This window comes from Callorhinus ursinus, unplaced genomic scaffold, assembly GCF_003265705.2.
Source record: "Callorhinus ursinus isolate GAN/ISIS: 27379988/994484 unplaced genomic scaffold, GSC_fseal_2.0 scaffold11, whole genome shotgun sequence".
Lineage (NCBI taxonomy): Eukaryota > Metazoa > Chordata > Mammalia > Carnivora > Otariidae > Callorhinus > Callorhinus ursinus.
Genome location: NW_027397073.1, coordinates 40,688,795 through 40,704,881, shown reverse-complemented (window position 1 = coordinate 40,704,881; position 16,087 = coordinate 40,688,795). Strand labels below are relative to the sequence as shown.

At 36.5% G+C, this 16,087-nt stretch overlaps 1 protein-coding gene across 2 annotated transcripts in view; it reads right to left on the bottom strand.

Moving 5' to 3' along the window:
- The window catches only part of DSC3 (desmocollin 3), a 51,087-nt gene that overhangs the window by 31,927 nt on the left and 3,073 nt on the right, over window positions 1–16,087 (bottom strand). For both annotated transcript variants that reach the window (XM_025886891.2, XM_073898373.1), the window contains exons 2-4: window positions 6,434–6,518; window positions 4,364–4,563; window positions 2,609–2,728 (exon numbers count right to left, since the gene is read on the bottom strand). In XM_025886891.2, coding sequence (XP_025742676.1) covers window positions 2,609–2,728; window positions 4,364–4,563; window positions 6,434–6,518 — 405 coding nt within the window. The remainder of the gene's footprint in view (window positions 1–2,608; window positions 2,729–4,363; window positions 4,564–6,433; window positions 6,519–16,087) is intronic.

Sequence of the window (16,087 nt, the reverse complement as noted above, 5' to 3'; positions counted from 1 at the left end):
CCAGGCCATCAGGGACTCTCATATACAGGTGAAGGGAAAGTTAATTTGAATGTTTCTTAGGGAGGGGAACTGGCAAAAATTAAAAGAATGACATATGAGCACAAATAAGGAAGACTCTTCCTAGCAGAGGAAACACAAAGTACAAAGGGATCGGGTTAGGGTTGTGCCCAGAGTGTTCAAGGAGCAGTAAAGAAACCACTGTGGTTGGAGCAGAGAAAGCTAGCAGGCAAGAAGTAGGAGATGATCGCCATATCATGTAAATGATTCCAAGAGTGTTGACTTTTCCTTGTAGTCAGGTAAGAAGCTATTGGAAAATTCAGACAAGAGTAATATACGTAATTTATATTTTCAAAAGATAATACCTGGTGTTTTGTTAAGACTACAGGTGGGTGGGTAGCTAAGCAAAGAAGCAGGAAGACCATTCAGTTACTGCAAGAATTCATGATAGCAGTAGGGGTGGTGAGAAATGCTTAGATTCTGGATATAATTTGCAGGAACCGCCAACGGGATTTGCCGATGGGCTGGATGTGTGTTGTGAGGGTGCTAATATCCCCTAACATCTATTCTGCCCATGTTCCTTTGTGTTGGAATTTATAGGTGAGTGCAAGACTGTCCAAAAGAAATACATTTCTCAGGCTCCCTTATAATTAGGTACGGTCACATGAAAAGATTGGGTTAATGGGATATGAGCAAAAATAACATATGCATGCCCTAGACTGTGCTCTGGAAAGTGAAGGGATGTGTTCCCCCATTTGGACACAATGATGAGCTATCTTGAGCTTGCAGCGATGGCCAAGCTAAAAAAGAAAGAAGTCTAGGTCCTTGGTGATTTTTCAAATTAGAATCTCTTTACCAGATCACAATTTCACATAAAATAAATACATTTCTGTCATGCTTATGCCACTCAGTGGCACTTTGGTTCCTGAATTAGTGGCTGCCCCATCATGGAGAAAACAGCATGTCCCCTGGTTGTGGATTCTGCAGTGTAGCTTGGGGAGTCATTCCTGAAAGTTCAGTCTAAATTTTGTGTCTTCAGTCCCCCAATTCTGTTAACTGCTTATACGCTGTAATAAATCCCTATCTGTTAACTACTTAGAGAGAAGTATGTTCTCTACAACTAAAACCTTACCCAATAGACTCTAATACCCCAACAACTGAAAGAATGGAGGTACCACTGATTGAGATGGAGGATGATTTTAGGAGAAAACCCAAACTTCTTTTTTCTGCATATGTTACGTTTGAAATGTCCATTAAGCTTCCAAGTGGAAATATCAATTAGGCAATCTGACCTAGAAACATGAGGTAATATCCGATAGATAGTAGTACTTAAAGCTACTAGACTGGATGAGATTACCGAGAGAGTGAACATAAATAAACAAGAGACAAAGTTCATAGGCTGAGCCTAGAGCTCTCCAAAGTTTGGAGGGGGTGGGCATACGGGAAGGAGAAGGAACCAGCAAAACATACTAAGAAAGAGTGGCCAGTGAGGTAAGTAGAAAACTAGGTGGGTGGTGTCCTAGAAGCCAAGCGAAGAAAGCATCTGGAGGAGAAGGAAAGGGTCAGCCATGTCAAATGGGCACAGCTCAAGGAAAAGAGGACTTGAGAGGTGGCGACTGGCTTAGCAATGCAGAGGCTAAAATTAGCTATCATCAGTATAACTCTGGTAATCAGAAATCATTCTTAATACGCCTCCTGAGTGCTTCAAGCACAAAATTTGCAAAGAAGAAACAAGGTCTAGCACGGAAGGATGGAAGACACTGGAAGGGATGGAATTGGAACATCAAGCACAGCAACAGGAAAAGGCAAGCACTGGGCCAGAGCCCTACCTCAGCAACTGCTTTCATTGTATATGTTCCATCTAGATCTTTATGAAAAGTAAACCTGACCTGGTTAAAAACTCCTTTTTTTTAGGAAGAAGTTAAATTCCCTAACAGGACACATATGGTCCATTATGGCTTGGCCTCTACCTGCCTCTTTGGCCTCATCTTCCTGCTCCAGCCCCATCATAACCAGGAGGGCTGAGCTACCCAGGAGCTACTAAGGAGCTCGCCTTCACCTCTGTGCCTCCCTCTTCTTCCACAATTACTAACCTGCATGACACTTTCCCATCCTTTAGGTCCTAGCTCAGATGTCTCCTCATCTAAGTCTTTTCTTGATTTGTCCATTTCATCCCGGGATTTGGTGATGATCCCATGAATTCTCAGATCACTCAAACCATCTCTGCCACAGCACCCATCACTCAGTATCGTAACCGTGTGCCTACCTCTGTCTTCCTTACTAGGCTCATAACCTACATGAGAGCCAAGGTATGGCTAAATTTATTTCTAGGGTCGTACTTAGAGCAGTGCCTTCTGTGGGACATAGCAGGTCCTCAATAGCCAGCTGCTAAATGAACGAATAAGCTCATAAAGATCATTCACTGGTTGTAGTCTTTTTCATACTATGATTAGTTTTTTAGTGATTTTCTCATTTTACTTACTTTGATTATACTTCATGAGTATCTTCAATCAAATCTGTTTCTTTTTAAATATCTAAAGAGTTATGAAACGTGAACAAAACGGACTCTGGGAATTAAAACACTCCCAATGAGAAAGAATGTAAAACCTACTTGTTGAAGAAATAAAGGGAACGGGCCCAGCGAATTCTCTTGCATTGAGCAGGGAATAGGGGCCCATCTCCTCTTGGAACGCCTGAGAATGGCTTCTTTAGTATCTCTTTTCCTCAGTACCTGAATTTAGAGAAAGAAAATTAAATACATAAAAGTATCACAGCCAACTTTGTTGTGAAGGAGTGGACAGTCCATCAACCTCATGCCTCCCTGGAGGCTCAGTCTCAGGAGTTTCCAAGCTGAAGCTAACGGCCAGATAATAAGGTCTTTTTGTGTTAGATGGGGAAGAAAGAATGCATCCACAGTCTAAAAGTTTCATAAACTGAAGAATTTCATTTTGTATCCTTTTCTAACACTGACCAAACTTTCAAGTTAGGAAAATCATCATTGCACTCTTGGTTTTTCTTCTTCTTTCCCACGTAGAAATAGTGAACACGTCCTCTTTCTAACACTCTAAAGACAGCCTGTTCTTTCTGCTAAAACCTCACTCTCTCAAGAGAACCAGAGCAAGAAAAGGCACGTTCTTCATTGCCTTAACACTCCAATCTGCGCTCTCTAATATGGCAGCTCTAACTATATGTGACTATTTAAATGGAAATTGGTTGTAATTGAATAAAATATAAAGTGCCAACCTTTGGTTGCACTAGCCACATGCCAAGTGCTCACTAAGCATTAATATTACGCTACCCTATCAGACAGTGCAGATTATAGAACATTTCCATCATCCCAAAAAGTTCCACTGGACTTTTGAGTGATTTCCATCCCAATGCATGGTGTTGCAAGGAAGCTATTTTATTTCCTAACAATTAATTAATAGATAATTTTATTGAACATGTATTAACATGCTAAATGGTCATTTAAATTAACTTTCTCATTAATTCACTTAACATTGGTTTGTTGTAACCCAGTCTAAACCTTTCATCATTTTTGTGATGACCTTCACAATGGCATTCCTCACGATGTAGAATCTAGAACTGCAGCGAATGACGGCCAATACCATGCCGTGTATCCAAATACTTACACACACTTCAGGATTCCCATCCTATTTTAACATCGGAATCACTGCGACACTTGAAATCGGCCTCTTATTCACTGGAAACCACTGTTCTTACCATTAATTTGACATAAACCTATTGACTACAAGTTAGGTATTACCGAGGCTACAAGCACAAAAGGAATCAATCCGTGCCCTCAAGCAACTACAGATAAATTGTTTGCACAAATAAAAAAAAAAAATTGCAAATGCTTACAGAAGAGGGGTAACCAAACTGACACGGACACACAAAAGCAATGAGTTGGACTTTAGAGGTGGAAGAAGCCTTCCCAGAGGAGGTGCCAATTAGGATTAACAAAGCAAAACCCAAAGCCAATGGTTAGCCAGTGTTGGTGGGTGAGAAGGGGACGAGAGGGGGGGAGGGAGGGAAAGCAAACTGAAGGTGAGGGAAAAGAAGAGAATAAAAACCGATTTATCCTTTTGTCGTCTTTGCAATTTTTTTAACTTTTTAATTTTTTTTTAAGATTTTATTTATTTGATAGAGAAAGAGAAGAGAGCACAAGGAGGGAGAAGCAGGTTCCCCGCTGAGCAGGGAGCCCTACGCGGGGCTCGATCCCAGGACCCTGGCATCATGACCTGAGCCGAAGGCAGACACTTAACTGACTGAGCCACCCAGGCACCCCCCTCCCTTTGCAATTGTTAATGAAAGTATTTAAATTAAAAGAAAAGCATGCCTGAAAATATCAATGTATTCTGAATACCTTCTTCTGATGTTCCAGGAGCACCTTAATCTTCTTCTGTGTCTGGGTCTTGGTGTCAGAAAGCCATATGGTGAATGATCTGTTCTCATCAGACAACACCACATTGCTGGCTGTGTATACTGAGCCGTCATCGAGAACTCTGAAGTCAGGGTCACCCGACTGGATGAGGTCTGCAGACCTGAGGCACTCTTTCAAATTAACTGCAAGCAAAAGTTTCCAAGTTGCAAAGCAGAAACACACGCAGAAAGAAAAAAAGAAGTGTTAAAACAATGTATACATCTTCTTCAACATCATGAAGTAAAATAAAATAAACCAATCACTTCGTATTTACCAAATACCTTAGATTCTTTACATGTATAAAAAAAAAAATAACTGTCTTTCAGTTAAAAAATAATTCTTGATTGTATACATTTCTTAAGCAAGGTGTTTTTAAACCTTTATATGTTTCTAGAGGCTTATGAAAATGATCTTCCTGTTAAAGAGGCATGTGTGCTGCAATCATGACCCAGCCGAGCTACATGCCCCCACACACAGCTGAGGAAACAAACAGAAGGTTCCCCTCCCCCGCAACACTATAGGTTTGAGTCTTTGAAGACTCAGCCAGAAGTTAAACACATGAGCCCAAAGAGCAACAGAGGGTATGAATGTGGCAAATAGTCAAGTAAGGAAAGGCTCTCTTGGAGATCTCTCACGGGCACTCCTGTTACCCACCTCCGGCCAACCACCAGCCCCCCTTATGCCCACAGTTCTCTCTGCGTCCCTAGTCCTCGCTTTCTAGCTTTCCCGGGCTCCTCACGGAAACTCTGCAAGTGGGTCTTCTCTCCCTGGGAGTTTTCCTCCTGGGAGTAAAAAGTAACAAAATATAAAGATCAACAGCAGTGGTTTGAAACTTCTATCAAAAGTATCGAATCCATCTCATTCTTCAACTATCTGTTTTAACAACAACCGAACTGATATATTAATGGACACTTAAGTAATAACCTCTCAAGGGATTACTGTTACCCATATAAAGCCTTGTCACTTTGATTCAAATCTGTCACCGATGGAAATGCTGAATCAAAAAGAAGTGAACATCTTTAGGAACGATGACATATTTCTCTCATCTTCACATTTTTAGCATAATGATAACCGCTCGTCTATCCCCCAAAGGAACACCCCCCTCTTTTACATCCTGTTTTTTCTTCCTTCCCAAAGGAATTAAAGTGACATTTGTTTGATAAAAATTAAGAGAGGCACTTAACCAGAAATGGGATACTTCGCTGAAAAAGTAAATTTGATATGTCTGGGACAAGCTATATCTTTTTAAACAAAACAAAACATGATGCTTTCCTCTTGTATTCCCTAGATCACATGAAGAGTCCACCTAGGCAGAGCTTTCCAGCTGTTGGGAAAGTTTATAAAGTTCCCCAAATTCTCCATGTGAATTGATTAAGTTCAGTTTGGATGGAATGGCTCATCTTGTGATGTTCCTCAATGGAGCTCTAGCACTGATAAAAAAAAAACTGCTCTGATTTTCTCAGCCACTTATCTATACTTCTCTAATGCTTAGAATACTAGGGTAATGAAAGCGTTACATTCTACATGTAACTTTTTTTTAAAGATTTTATTTAGTTATTTAACGACAGCACGCACCCGAGAGTGGAGAGAGGGGCAGAGGGAGAGGGAAAGAGGGAATCCCAAGCAGGCTCCATGCCCAGCCCAGAGACCGATGTGGGGCTGGATCTCAGGACCCTGAGATCATGATCTGAGCTGAAATCAAGAGTCAGATGCTTAACCGACTGAGCCACCCAGGTGCCCCCTACATGTAACTCTTTATGTAATCTTTAAACTGTTAAAATATAGATGACTACAAAAATGGGGATTTAGAATATTTGCACTGGAATCAACCACAGAATTCAATAGGGTTATAAAGAATAGAATAAATATTTAAAACTATCTTGAATTGTATCTAAGTATAAATAGATTAAGGCTAATTCCAGAGGATAATATCCAAAGATTGGATGATATACTCTTTTCAGCATAAGTAAACTAAATTTCTGTTTTAAAAACACTTGTTTTGAAATTTCTCACCTCTGCCGACTATTTTGTCTGCCTCTAGTTCGGAAGGTATGTTAAATGTCACCTTTTCACAGCCCTCACAAGCAAAACTGAAGACCTAGAATTAAGAAAAAAAAAGGTCACATTAATACAGCATAGAATAAAGAACAAAGTTTCAGATAAACAAGAAAAGTAGGTCCTAGAGATCTACTGTAAAATATAGTGCCTATAGTTAACAATACCATATTATATACTTAAAATTTCTGCTAAAAGCATAGTGCTCTTATCATAAGAAAATAATACAAATTAAATAAAGAGGGTGAGAGGAAACTTTTAGAGATAATGGATATATTTATGGCATAGATTGTGGTGATGATTTCACAGATGTATACTTATCTCCAAACTCATCAAGTTGTATATATTAAACATGTACAGCTTTTTGTATGTCAGTCTTGCCTCAATAAAGTGGTTTAAAAAAAAAGAAAAACAAAACCACATGATTATCCCAACAGATGCAAGCAATTGACAAAATCCAACCTCTATTTACAATTAAAAGCCATCAACAAACTAGGAATACAAAGGAACTTGCTCAACATGATAAAGGACATGTATGGAAAATTACAACCAACATCATACTTAATGAAGAAAGACTGAATGCTTTGCTTTGACATCAGCAACAAGACAATGATGCACTCTCTCACCACTTCTATTCAACATTATACAGGAGCTTCTAGACAGGGCAATTGTACATGCACACACATGTGCGCACACACACACACACACACATATATACACACACAAATCAAAGGCCTCTAGATTGGAAAGGAAGGAGCAAAAAGTCTCTTTTTGCAGATGATATGATCCTGTATGTAGAAAATCCAAAGGAATCAAAAATAATAAATGAGTTCAGCAAGGTTGCAAGATACAAGATTAACATACAAAAGTCGACTACATTCCTATATATTAGCAATAAAAAAATCTGAAAATAAAGGTAAGCAACTACTTCCATTCATGATATGTGTTCCATCTTCATGGATCAGAAGATAAATTTCCAAAATTCACCAGAGTCAATGCAATCCCCATTAAAATCCCAAAAAGCTTTTTTCAGAAATTAAAAATTAATCCTTGTAGAAATGCATGGGACCCAAAGACCCAAATACACTTGAAAAACAACTAAGTCGTAAGACTTACATTTCCTAATTTCAAAATTTACTACAAAGATACGATAAGACAGAGTGTTACTCGCATAAGGGTAGACAGATGGGACAGAACTGAAATCCTATAAATTAGCCTTTATATTTGTGGTTAGCCAATTTGGGGCAAAGGTTTCAGAAAGTTCAAGGAAACTGGTCTTTTCAACAAAGGGTGCCGAGACAATTAAATATCCTCATTAAAAAATGAATTTGTACCCTTACCTCATACCACATGTAAAATTACCTCAAAGTGGATCACAGACCTAAAGAACTAAAACTATTTAGAGGAAAACTGAAAATAAATCTTTATGATCTTGGGTTAGGCAATGATGCCTTATAACACCAGAAACACAAATGATAAAAGAAAAATGAATAGGACTTAATCAAATTTAAAACTTTTGCTCTTTAAAAGATACCATACTGCAGAAAGTGAAATTATAACCTACAGCATGGGAGAAAACATTTCCTAATCACATAAAAATAAAGGACATATCAAAAAAATATTAAAAATTTTTACAACTCAATAATAAAGAGACAAACACAAAAAATGGGCAACGGATTTGAGTAACTGTTATCCAAAGAAAATATATAAGCAGTCAATAAGTGGATGAAAAGATGCCCAACATCATTAGGCCCTACAATTAGGCAAACTTAAACCATAATGAGATACCCACTAGGATGGCTAAAATAAACAAGACAGAAAAATAACAAGAGTCGCCAAGGATGGAACCCTCATGCATTGCTGGTGGAAACATAAAATGGTGCAACAGATTTGGAACATAGTTTGGCAGTTTCTTAAAAAATTCATCATACACTTAACATATAATCTAGCAATTTTACTCCTACCCATAAAAAATGAAAACCTACATCCATACAAAATCTTGTACACGAATATTCACAGCAGCATTATTTACAATAACGAACGAATGGAAACACCCCACAGGGCCATCAGCTTACAAATGGGTACACAAAATGTGATACATTCAAATGAAATATTATTTAGTCATAAAAAGAGACAAGGAACTGATGTAATGTTACAACACAGATAAACCTAAAAAACATTATGCGCAGTGAAAGAAACGACACAAAGGAGCACATATTGTGTGATTCCCTGTATATGAAATGTCTGAAAAGAGTAAATACATAGAAACAGACTAGAGTAGTTGTGTAGGGCTGGGGGTAGGAATGGGAAGTGACCATAAATGGGCATGAAGTTTCTTTTTAAGATAATAGAAATATTCTAAAATTAGATTGTGGTAATGATTGTGCATTCTGTAAATGTGCTAAAATTTATTAAATTGTGCACAACGTATGTGAGTTTTATGGAATGTAAATTATATCTTTAAAAAAGAGTTTTAAAAAATGGATAACATTGTCATTGATAAAAAATCATTCTTTGCACACCCACCTCTACAAATTGGCAGTGAGAAACTCTTCCACATTTACAAATTAACATAAGTAATTTCAGCAAGACAAAATTGAATAACCACAAAGAAGTATTTCACTTCTGACATAATCAAATGTAAAACAAATTCCTTCACAAAATTAAAAGTCATGGTGGTAACAAATTATAAATATATATATGCATATACATATGCTTAATCAAATCTTATACTAATATGTTAGTGCAATATAACTACAATGTAAGATCTATCTTACCCTTGCTTGAATTAGCAAGGAAAATAACACAAAGATAGGGTCAACATGTAATAGTGTTGTTTAATTTAAATATAATAAGCAAAAAAGTCATTTTCATAGCATCATAATCATATTGCTGTGATATTAAAGCAATAAGTTGTTTGCTCTTAAAAATAATTCAACCATATGATGTATGCTCAATTGAATATTGTCTCTAAGAATAGTTGTCAGCATAGGTGAAAAATGGTTTTATTTAATAATGCACCCATTGGTCCAACTATGTTTGAACTCTATAGTTGGTATTTCTGACCTATCAAAAGAAAGCCATGTTCAATATATGTTAATCAAAACTCTTTAAAAAATATTTGAAGTTAAATATTAAATATTTAAATCAAATAGAACATATTATAATAAATGTGCATGTGCCTATCCAGATTTTTTAATTAATTTTGCAATTTTTGCTTCTTTTTTTTTTTGAAGTTTATTTATTTTAGTAACCTCTACATCCAACATGGGGCTCGAACTCATGACCCTAAGATCAAGAGTTTCATGCTCTTCCAACTGGGTTAGCCAGGTGCCCTGTTGCTTCATTTTTTTAATTAAAATTTACACAGCTGGCTATGCTCTACTTCATTTCCATTTCTCTTCTTCAAGGAAGAGTTTCTTCTAAGTTGGCATTTATACTTCCTCATAGGCTCTTGTAATTTTATTATGTATGTATGCACCTATAAAATATAAGCTGATATTGTGTGCAGTATGTGTCTTTATGCATCTTTTTTCAACTTGCATTTTTCACTCAACAATATATTTAAGATTTTTCTAGCACTACACCACAGTTTATTTTGCTCATTCCCTTATGTTAATCATTTAGACCGTATTCTTGTTTTCCATTTTCTCTATTACAAATGACACTCCAATAAACAGCTTTGCAGGGGCAGAATATTAGAAGAGAAATATATTACTCCAATTCAGTTAACTATTGCCAAGTTGCTGTCCAAAGTACTAACATCAATTTATATTAATGTCCCCAGAATATTAGACCCCTGTTTCTCATATTCTCTACTATAATTAATTATACTTGGCTCTTCTAATTTTTGCCCATTCTATAGCTGTCACTTTAATGTGCATTTTCTTAATTTCTAGTGAGACTGAATATTGTTTCTTCTGTTCATTTGCCATTTGCCTTCTGTAAATCATCTATTCCTCTCATTTAATCATTTCATTATTGTCTTTTTTAATTATATTTTCCTTATAGATTTATGTAGGTTGCTTTTTTACTCTTTTAGTGGTATCTTTCTGGATAAACTAATTCAGTTTTAAAGTAGTCAAATTTGTCAAGCATTTCCTTCAGTTTTCTTTTTTAAAGATTTTATTTATTTGAGAGAGAGAGATAGACAGCACACAGGAGGGGTAGAGGGAGAGAACCTTCAAACAGACACCACCACCCCCACCTCACCAGTGTGCAGCCCAACTCCAGGCTTGATCTCACGACCCACAAGATCCTGATCTGAGCCAAAACCAAGAGTTGGACACTCAACCAAATGAGCCACCCGGTAGACAATTTCATTAAACATTTCTTCTAGTTTATACTTTTGTGTATTAATATCTCCCCCTCTACCCTGTCATAAACATATTATCTGGTATTATCTAATAAAAATTTTAAAGTTACTTCCAACGTTTTAATCTTTTACTCATTGGGAATGTGTTCTGTATGTGATTCACTATAGATATCTAATCTTATCATTTGCCATATGGATAGACAACTATACAGAACCAGTACTGAGCAACTCTTCCCTTCTTAACTCACACTGATAATGCTGCATACATCATATGCATGGACCCCAAATATAGAATCTATTTCTGGGCCCTCTGCACTAATTCATCAGTATATGTGTTTATCTCTAGATCAACACTATAGTGTTTAAATTAATATAGCTTTACTATAGATTGTAGTATTTGTTATGGTGACCCCAATCCCTATTATCTTCCTTTAAATTATGTTTGCTTTCTTAGCCTCCTACTCTTTCAAAAATTTCTTATGATCAGCTGACCAATTCCATGAAAAATCTTTCTACAATTTTTATCCAGGAAACTTGCTTACTTTTATTAGTTCTGGTAGTTTGTGAAGATAGTGTAGGATCTCCCATGTAGCTAATCCTAAAGCTGGCAAAATGGCAATTAGATTTCTTTCTTTAAATCCTTAACCTCTTTCTTTATTGCTATTACATATTTTATCTGATGCATGTGCTTGTTAGGACCTCCAGTAGAATGCTAAATAGGAACAGCTATAGTGACCATTGTGGATTTGTTTCTAATTTTAAAGATAATGTTTTTACCATTTCACCATTCATTAAGAGTTCCTTCCTTCCATCCTGCCTTTCTTCCTTCCCTCTTTTCTTTTCCCTTTCTTTCTTCCTGTCTTTTTTCTTTTTAAAATTTTTTTAACTTTTCTTTTTTTTTTAAGATTTTATTTATTTATTTATTGGCGAGACAGAGAGAGAGAGAGAGAGAGAGAGAGTGAGAAACAGCATGAGAGTGGAGAGGGTCAGAGGGAGAAGCAGGCTTGCTGCTGAACCAGGAGCCTGATGTGGGACTCGATCCCAGGACTCTGGGACCATGACCTGAGCCGAAGGCAGTCACTTAACCAACTGAGCCACCCAGGCACCCCTCTCTTCTTGTCTTTTTTCATTCATTAATTTTTGTTAGGTGTGCCTCAGTATGTTTAAAACAAACAAAAAAAAAGTTTATTCCCTTACATTCCTAGTCTGCTAAGAATATTTTATAGCAATAAATGTAATTTCCACTTATTTTGAAACATATAGTTTTTCTCTCTGAATATGTTACTATGTTAAAATACAATAATAGTTTTCTAGGATGCCTGGTGGCTCAGTCAGTTAAGTGACTGACTCTTGATTTCTGCTCATGTCATGATCGCAGGGTCATGAGATCAAGCCGCATCGGGCTCCGTGCTAGGCGTGAAGCCTGCTTAGGATTCTCTCCGTCCCTCTCTCTTTGACCCTTCCCCCCTCACGCACGCACACATACTCACGCACTCACTCACTCTCTCTAAAAAAAACAAAAAACCAGTAACACATTTGGTAATAGGAAACCATCTTTCCATTCCTGAGATAAATCTTACATGGACATGATAACTTTTTAAATATATTATTGATTTGGTTTGTTGCTATTTATTTTAGTATTTCAAATATATGTCCATAAGTGAAATCAGGCTACTACTCTTCAATATCATACAATCCTCATAAAATGAGTTAAAGACAATTACACTTTTTTCGGTTTTTGAAACAATTTATATACGGGAGAGATTATCTGTTCCATATAATTATAGAAGAATTTACCTATCACAGTCCTAGGCTTGATGGATATGAAGGTGTCTGTATGTCAAGACATTTAACTTTTAATTCAATATCTTCAATGGTTTTAAGTCTATTTAGGTTTTGTATACCTCCTTGAGCCAGTTGGTAATTTGTATTTTGTAGGAAATTGCTCGTTCTGTTTTCAAATTAACTGAATACATTAATATTATTATCTATTTATTTAAAACATCTGTCCTCTCTATGACTATGCCTCCTTGTATTCCTAATATTGCTTTATCTGTGCCTTCTCTATTTCTTACTTGTTCAACCTTAGCAGGGTTTATGTATATTTTCAAAGAATAGCTTTTGGTTTTGTTGATCCTCCGTATTGCTTGTTTCTTTGTAAGACGTAAATACAAAAGGCTACATATATAGCATACATGTTTTAAAAAATAGTAATATGAACCCTAGGGTGACTACTTTCAAAGTTAAGAAATAAAATATTACTACTATTTTCAAAGTTTCTCTATACCTCTCCTCAGGTGCATTTTCTTCCTTCCCACAACCCCTAAAACTAATGGATAATTTTTGTGTTATCATGTATTTCCCTGCCTCTGCTTAATTTTATCTCATGTATGTGTCCTTAAAGAAGATACAGGTTTATTTTGCCAATTTTGGGCTTTTACATATATGTAGTCTTATGCTAATTATATGCTACTTGATTTCTTTGCTCAAATTATGTTTATGAAATTTATCCATGCTGAGCATACAGCAGTAGTTCATTCACATTCATTATTATATAGTACATCATCGCAATGTGTAATTAATTCATTAATATAATTTTTGAAAGGGATCATATTCATGTATAGATTTCAGTTTATGTCATGCTTCTTGAAACTATAATTTGGTATTCTATTTGTAGAGATTGGTTATATTATTGAAAATAAAATAGGGGCGCCTGGGTGGCTCAGTTGGTTAAGCAACCGCCTTCGGCTCAGGTCATGATCCTGGAGTCCCTGGATCGAGCCCCGCATCGGGCTCCCTGCTCAGCAGGGAGTCTGCTTCTCCCTCTGACCCTCCTCCCTCTCATGCTCTCTCTCTCTCATTCTCTCTCTGTCAAATAAATAAATAAAATCTTAAAAGAAAATCTTTAAAAAAAAAAGAAAAGAAAAGAAAAATGTAAAGACACCATTAGATTAGTAATGGTGAATTAATGACCTTTAAAGGTATTTCAAAAATAACTTTTGTATAAAAGAATGCCCAATAAAAAAAGCAACATTCCAAAAATAATTTTAAGATTAATGAATTACGGATTGACCATTTGAGTTATAAAAGACTCTCTTTGAATGGAAAATCTTTTAAATATCTGATTTATAAAGCCTAGAGCTGCAGAACTTTACATTAAAATGTAGCAAATTGAGTTTTTAAAAAATGATAACCAAGGGGCGCCTGGGTGGTTCAGCTGGTTAAGCGACTGCCTTCAGCTCAGGTCATGATCCTGGAGTCCCGGGATCGAGTTCCACATCGGGCTCCCTGCTCAGCAGGGAGTCTGCTTCTCCCTCTGATCCTCTTCCCTCTCGTGCTCTCTCTCATTCTCTCTCTCTCAAATAAATAAATAAAATCTTAAAAAAAATGATAACCAAGTATTGTCCATGTGGTCTGGGAAAAATTAATTACTTTGATTCATTGTACAGTATTATTCAAATTTTATTAACTGTGTGATAGAAAGTTTATCATACAAACAATTAAATCCTGATAAGAAAATCTAATGCCAAAGGAGAGTGAAAATGAGAGCAGTTATCTGAAATTGTTTTACTTTTCTCCCGTGTACAGTTTTACTGGGAATACACAGGTAGGCTTTCTAAAATAACACCCTTTTTCAACAAAGGAAAAAGAAGCTAAACAATGGAAATTTATGAAAAGTCTGAAAAATAAACAGGATCTTCTTAGCTGAGCATAATAGTTATGAAATTTTAAATTTCTCATTTCTCCTATAGACACCTGCCTTCTGCAAAAATGGAAATATTACCTTTCAAATTCTTACCAGCTCAAAGGTAAATCAAAAGATTGACCTCTCTGTCTGTACTCACGGGACTTAGATCATGCTAATAAATTTCTTTCTAACCAAACTCTTTGTAAGACAGGAATTCTAGTTAAATGGAAAGCATGATTAACCACAGGTGACCACAGATTCCATATATGGAATGCTAACTGCCAAGGGGATTACAACAGGACCAAAAAATGTGCATAGGCTTACATATATTTAGTGATTCAGAAAATGTTGCAGGATCTAGCTCTATCTCAATACAAACATCAACAATCTCCTTTTAAAAGGCTAGCTGATAATGCACCCATCAAATATATACCAAAACTTTGACTTTCTTAGGATCGTGGTTTTAAAATTAACCAGTTCGCATTTACTTCCTTTGTTTGCCTTAGCCTAATTTTTGTCTAATGCAAAAGTTAATAGCAATTATTGTACTTTTATTTTAAAAAGATTTCATATGTCAAATGTTATCAAGAACAACAACAACAACAACAAAAAGTCTGCTAAAGGAGTCTCATTATTCTTGTTAATTAATGCTATAAAATCTGAAAAGAGAGAATGCCCATTTGTCAGCATAGGTGGCATGTAGGATTCACATCCTCCAAGGGAAAACAGAATGTTATGCTAGAAAGGAAAACACTATTTTAATTCCTTTTGAAGAGTCCTTTCAGCAAAATGAAAGATTCACTGTGCCCAAGAACATACTATTTAAAATATATAATAGATAACACTGTTCGATCCAAGAATTGCACTACTGGGTATTTACCACAAAGATACAAATGTAGGGACCCGAAGGGGTCCGTGTACCCCAATGTTTATAGCAGCAATGTCCACAATAGCCAACTGTGGAAAGAGCCAAGATGCCCATCAACAGATGAATGGATAAAGAAGATGTGGTATATATACACAATGGAATATTATGCAGCCATCAAAAGGAATGAGATCTTGCCATTTGCAACGACGTGGATGGAACTGGAGGGTGTTATGCTGAGTGAAATAAGTCAATCAGAGAAAGACATGTATCACATGACCTCACTGATATGAGGAATTCTTAATCTCAGGAAACAAACTGAGTGTTACTGGAGTGGTTGGGGGTGGGAGGGATGGGATGGCTGGGTGATAGACATTGGGGAGGGTATGTGCTACGGTGAGCGCTGTGAATTGTGCAAGACTGTTGAATCACAGATCTGTACTTCTGAAACAAATAACGCAACATATTTTAAGAAAAAAGGAAAAGAAGAAGATAACAGGAGAGGAAGAAAAGGGGAGTATGTCAGAGGGGGAGACGAACCATGAGAGATGATGGACTCTGAAAAACAAACTGAGGGTTCTAGAGGGTAGGGGGGTGGGGGGATGGGTTAGCCTGGTGATGGGTATTGAGGAGGGCACGTTCTGCATGGAGCACTGGGTGTTATGAACAAACAATGAATCATGGAACACTGCACCAAAAACTAATGATGTAATATATGGTGATTAACATAACAATAAAAAAATT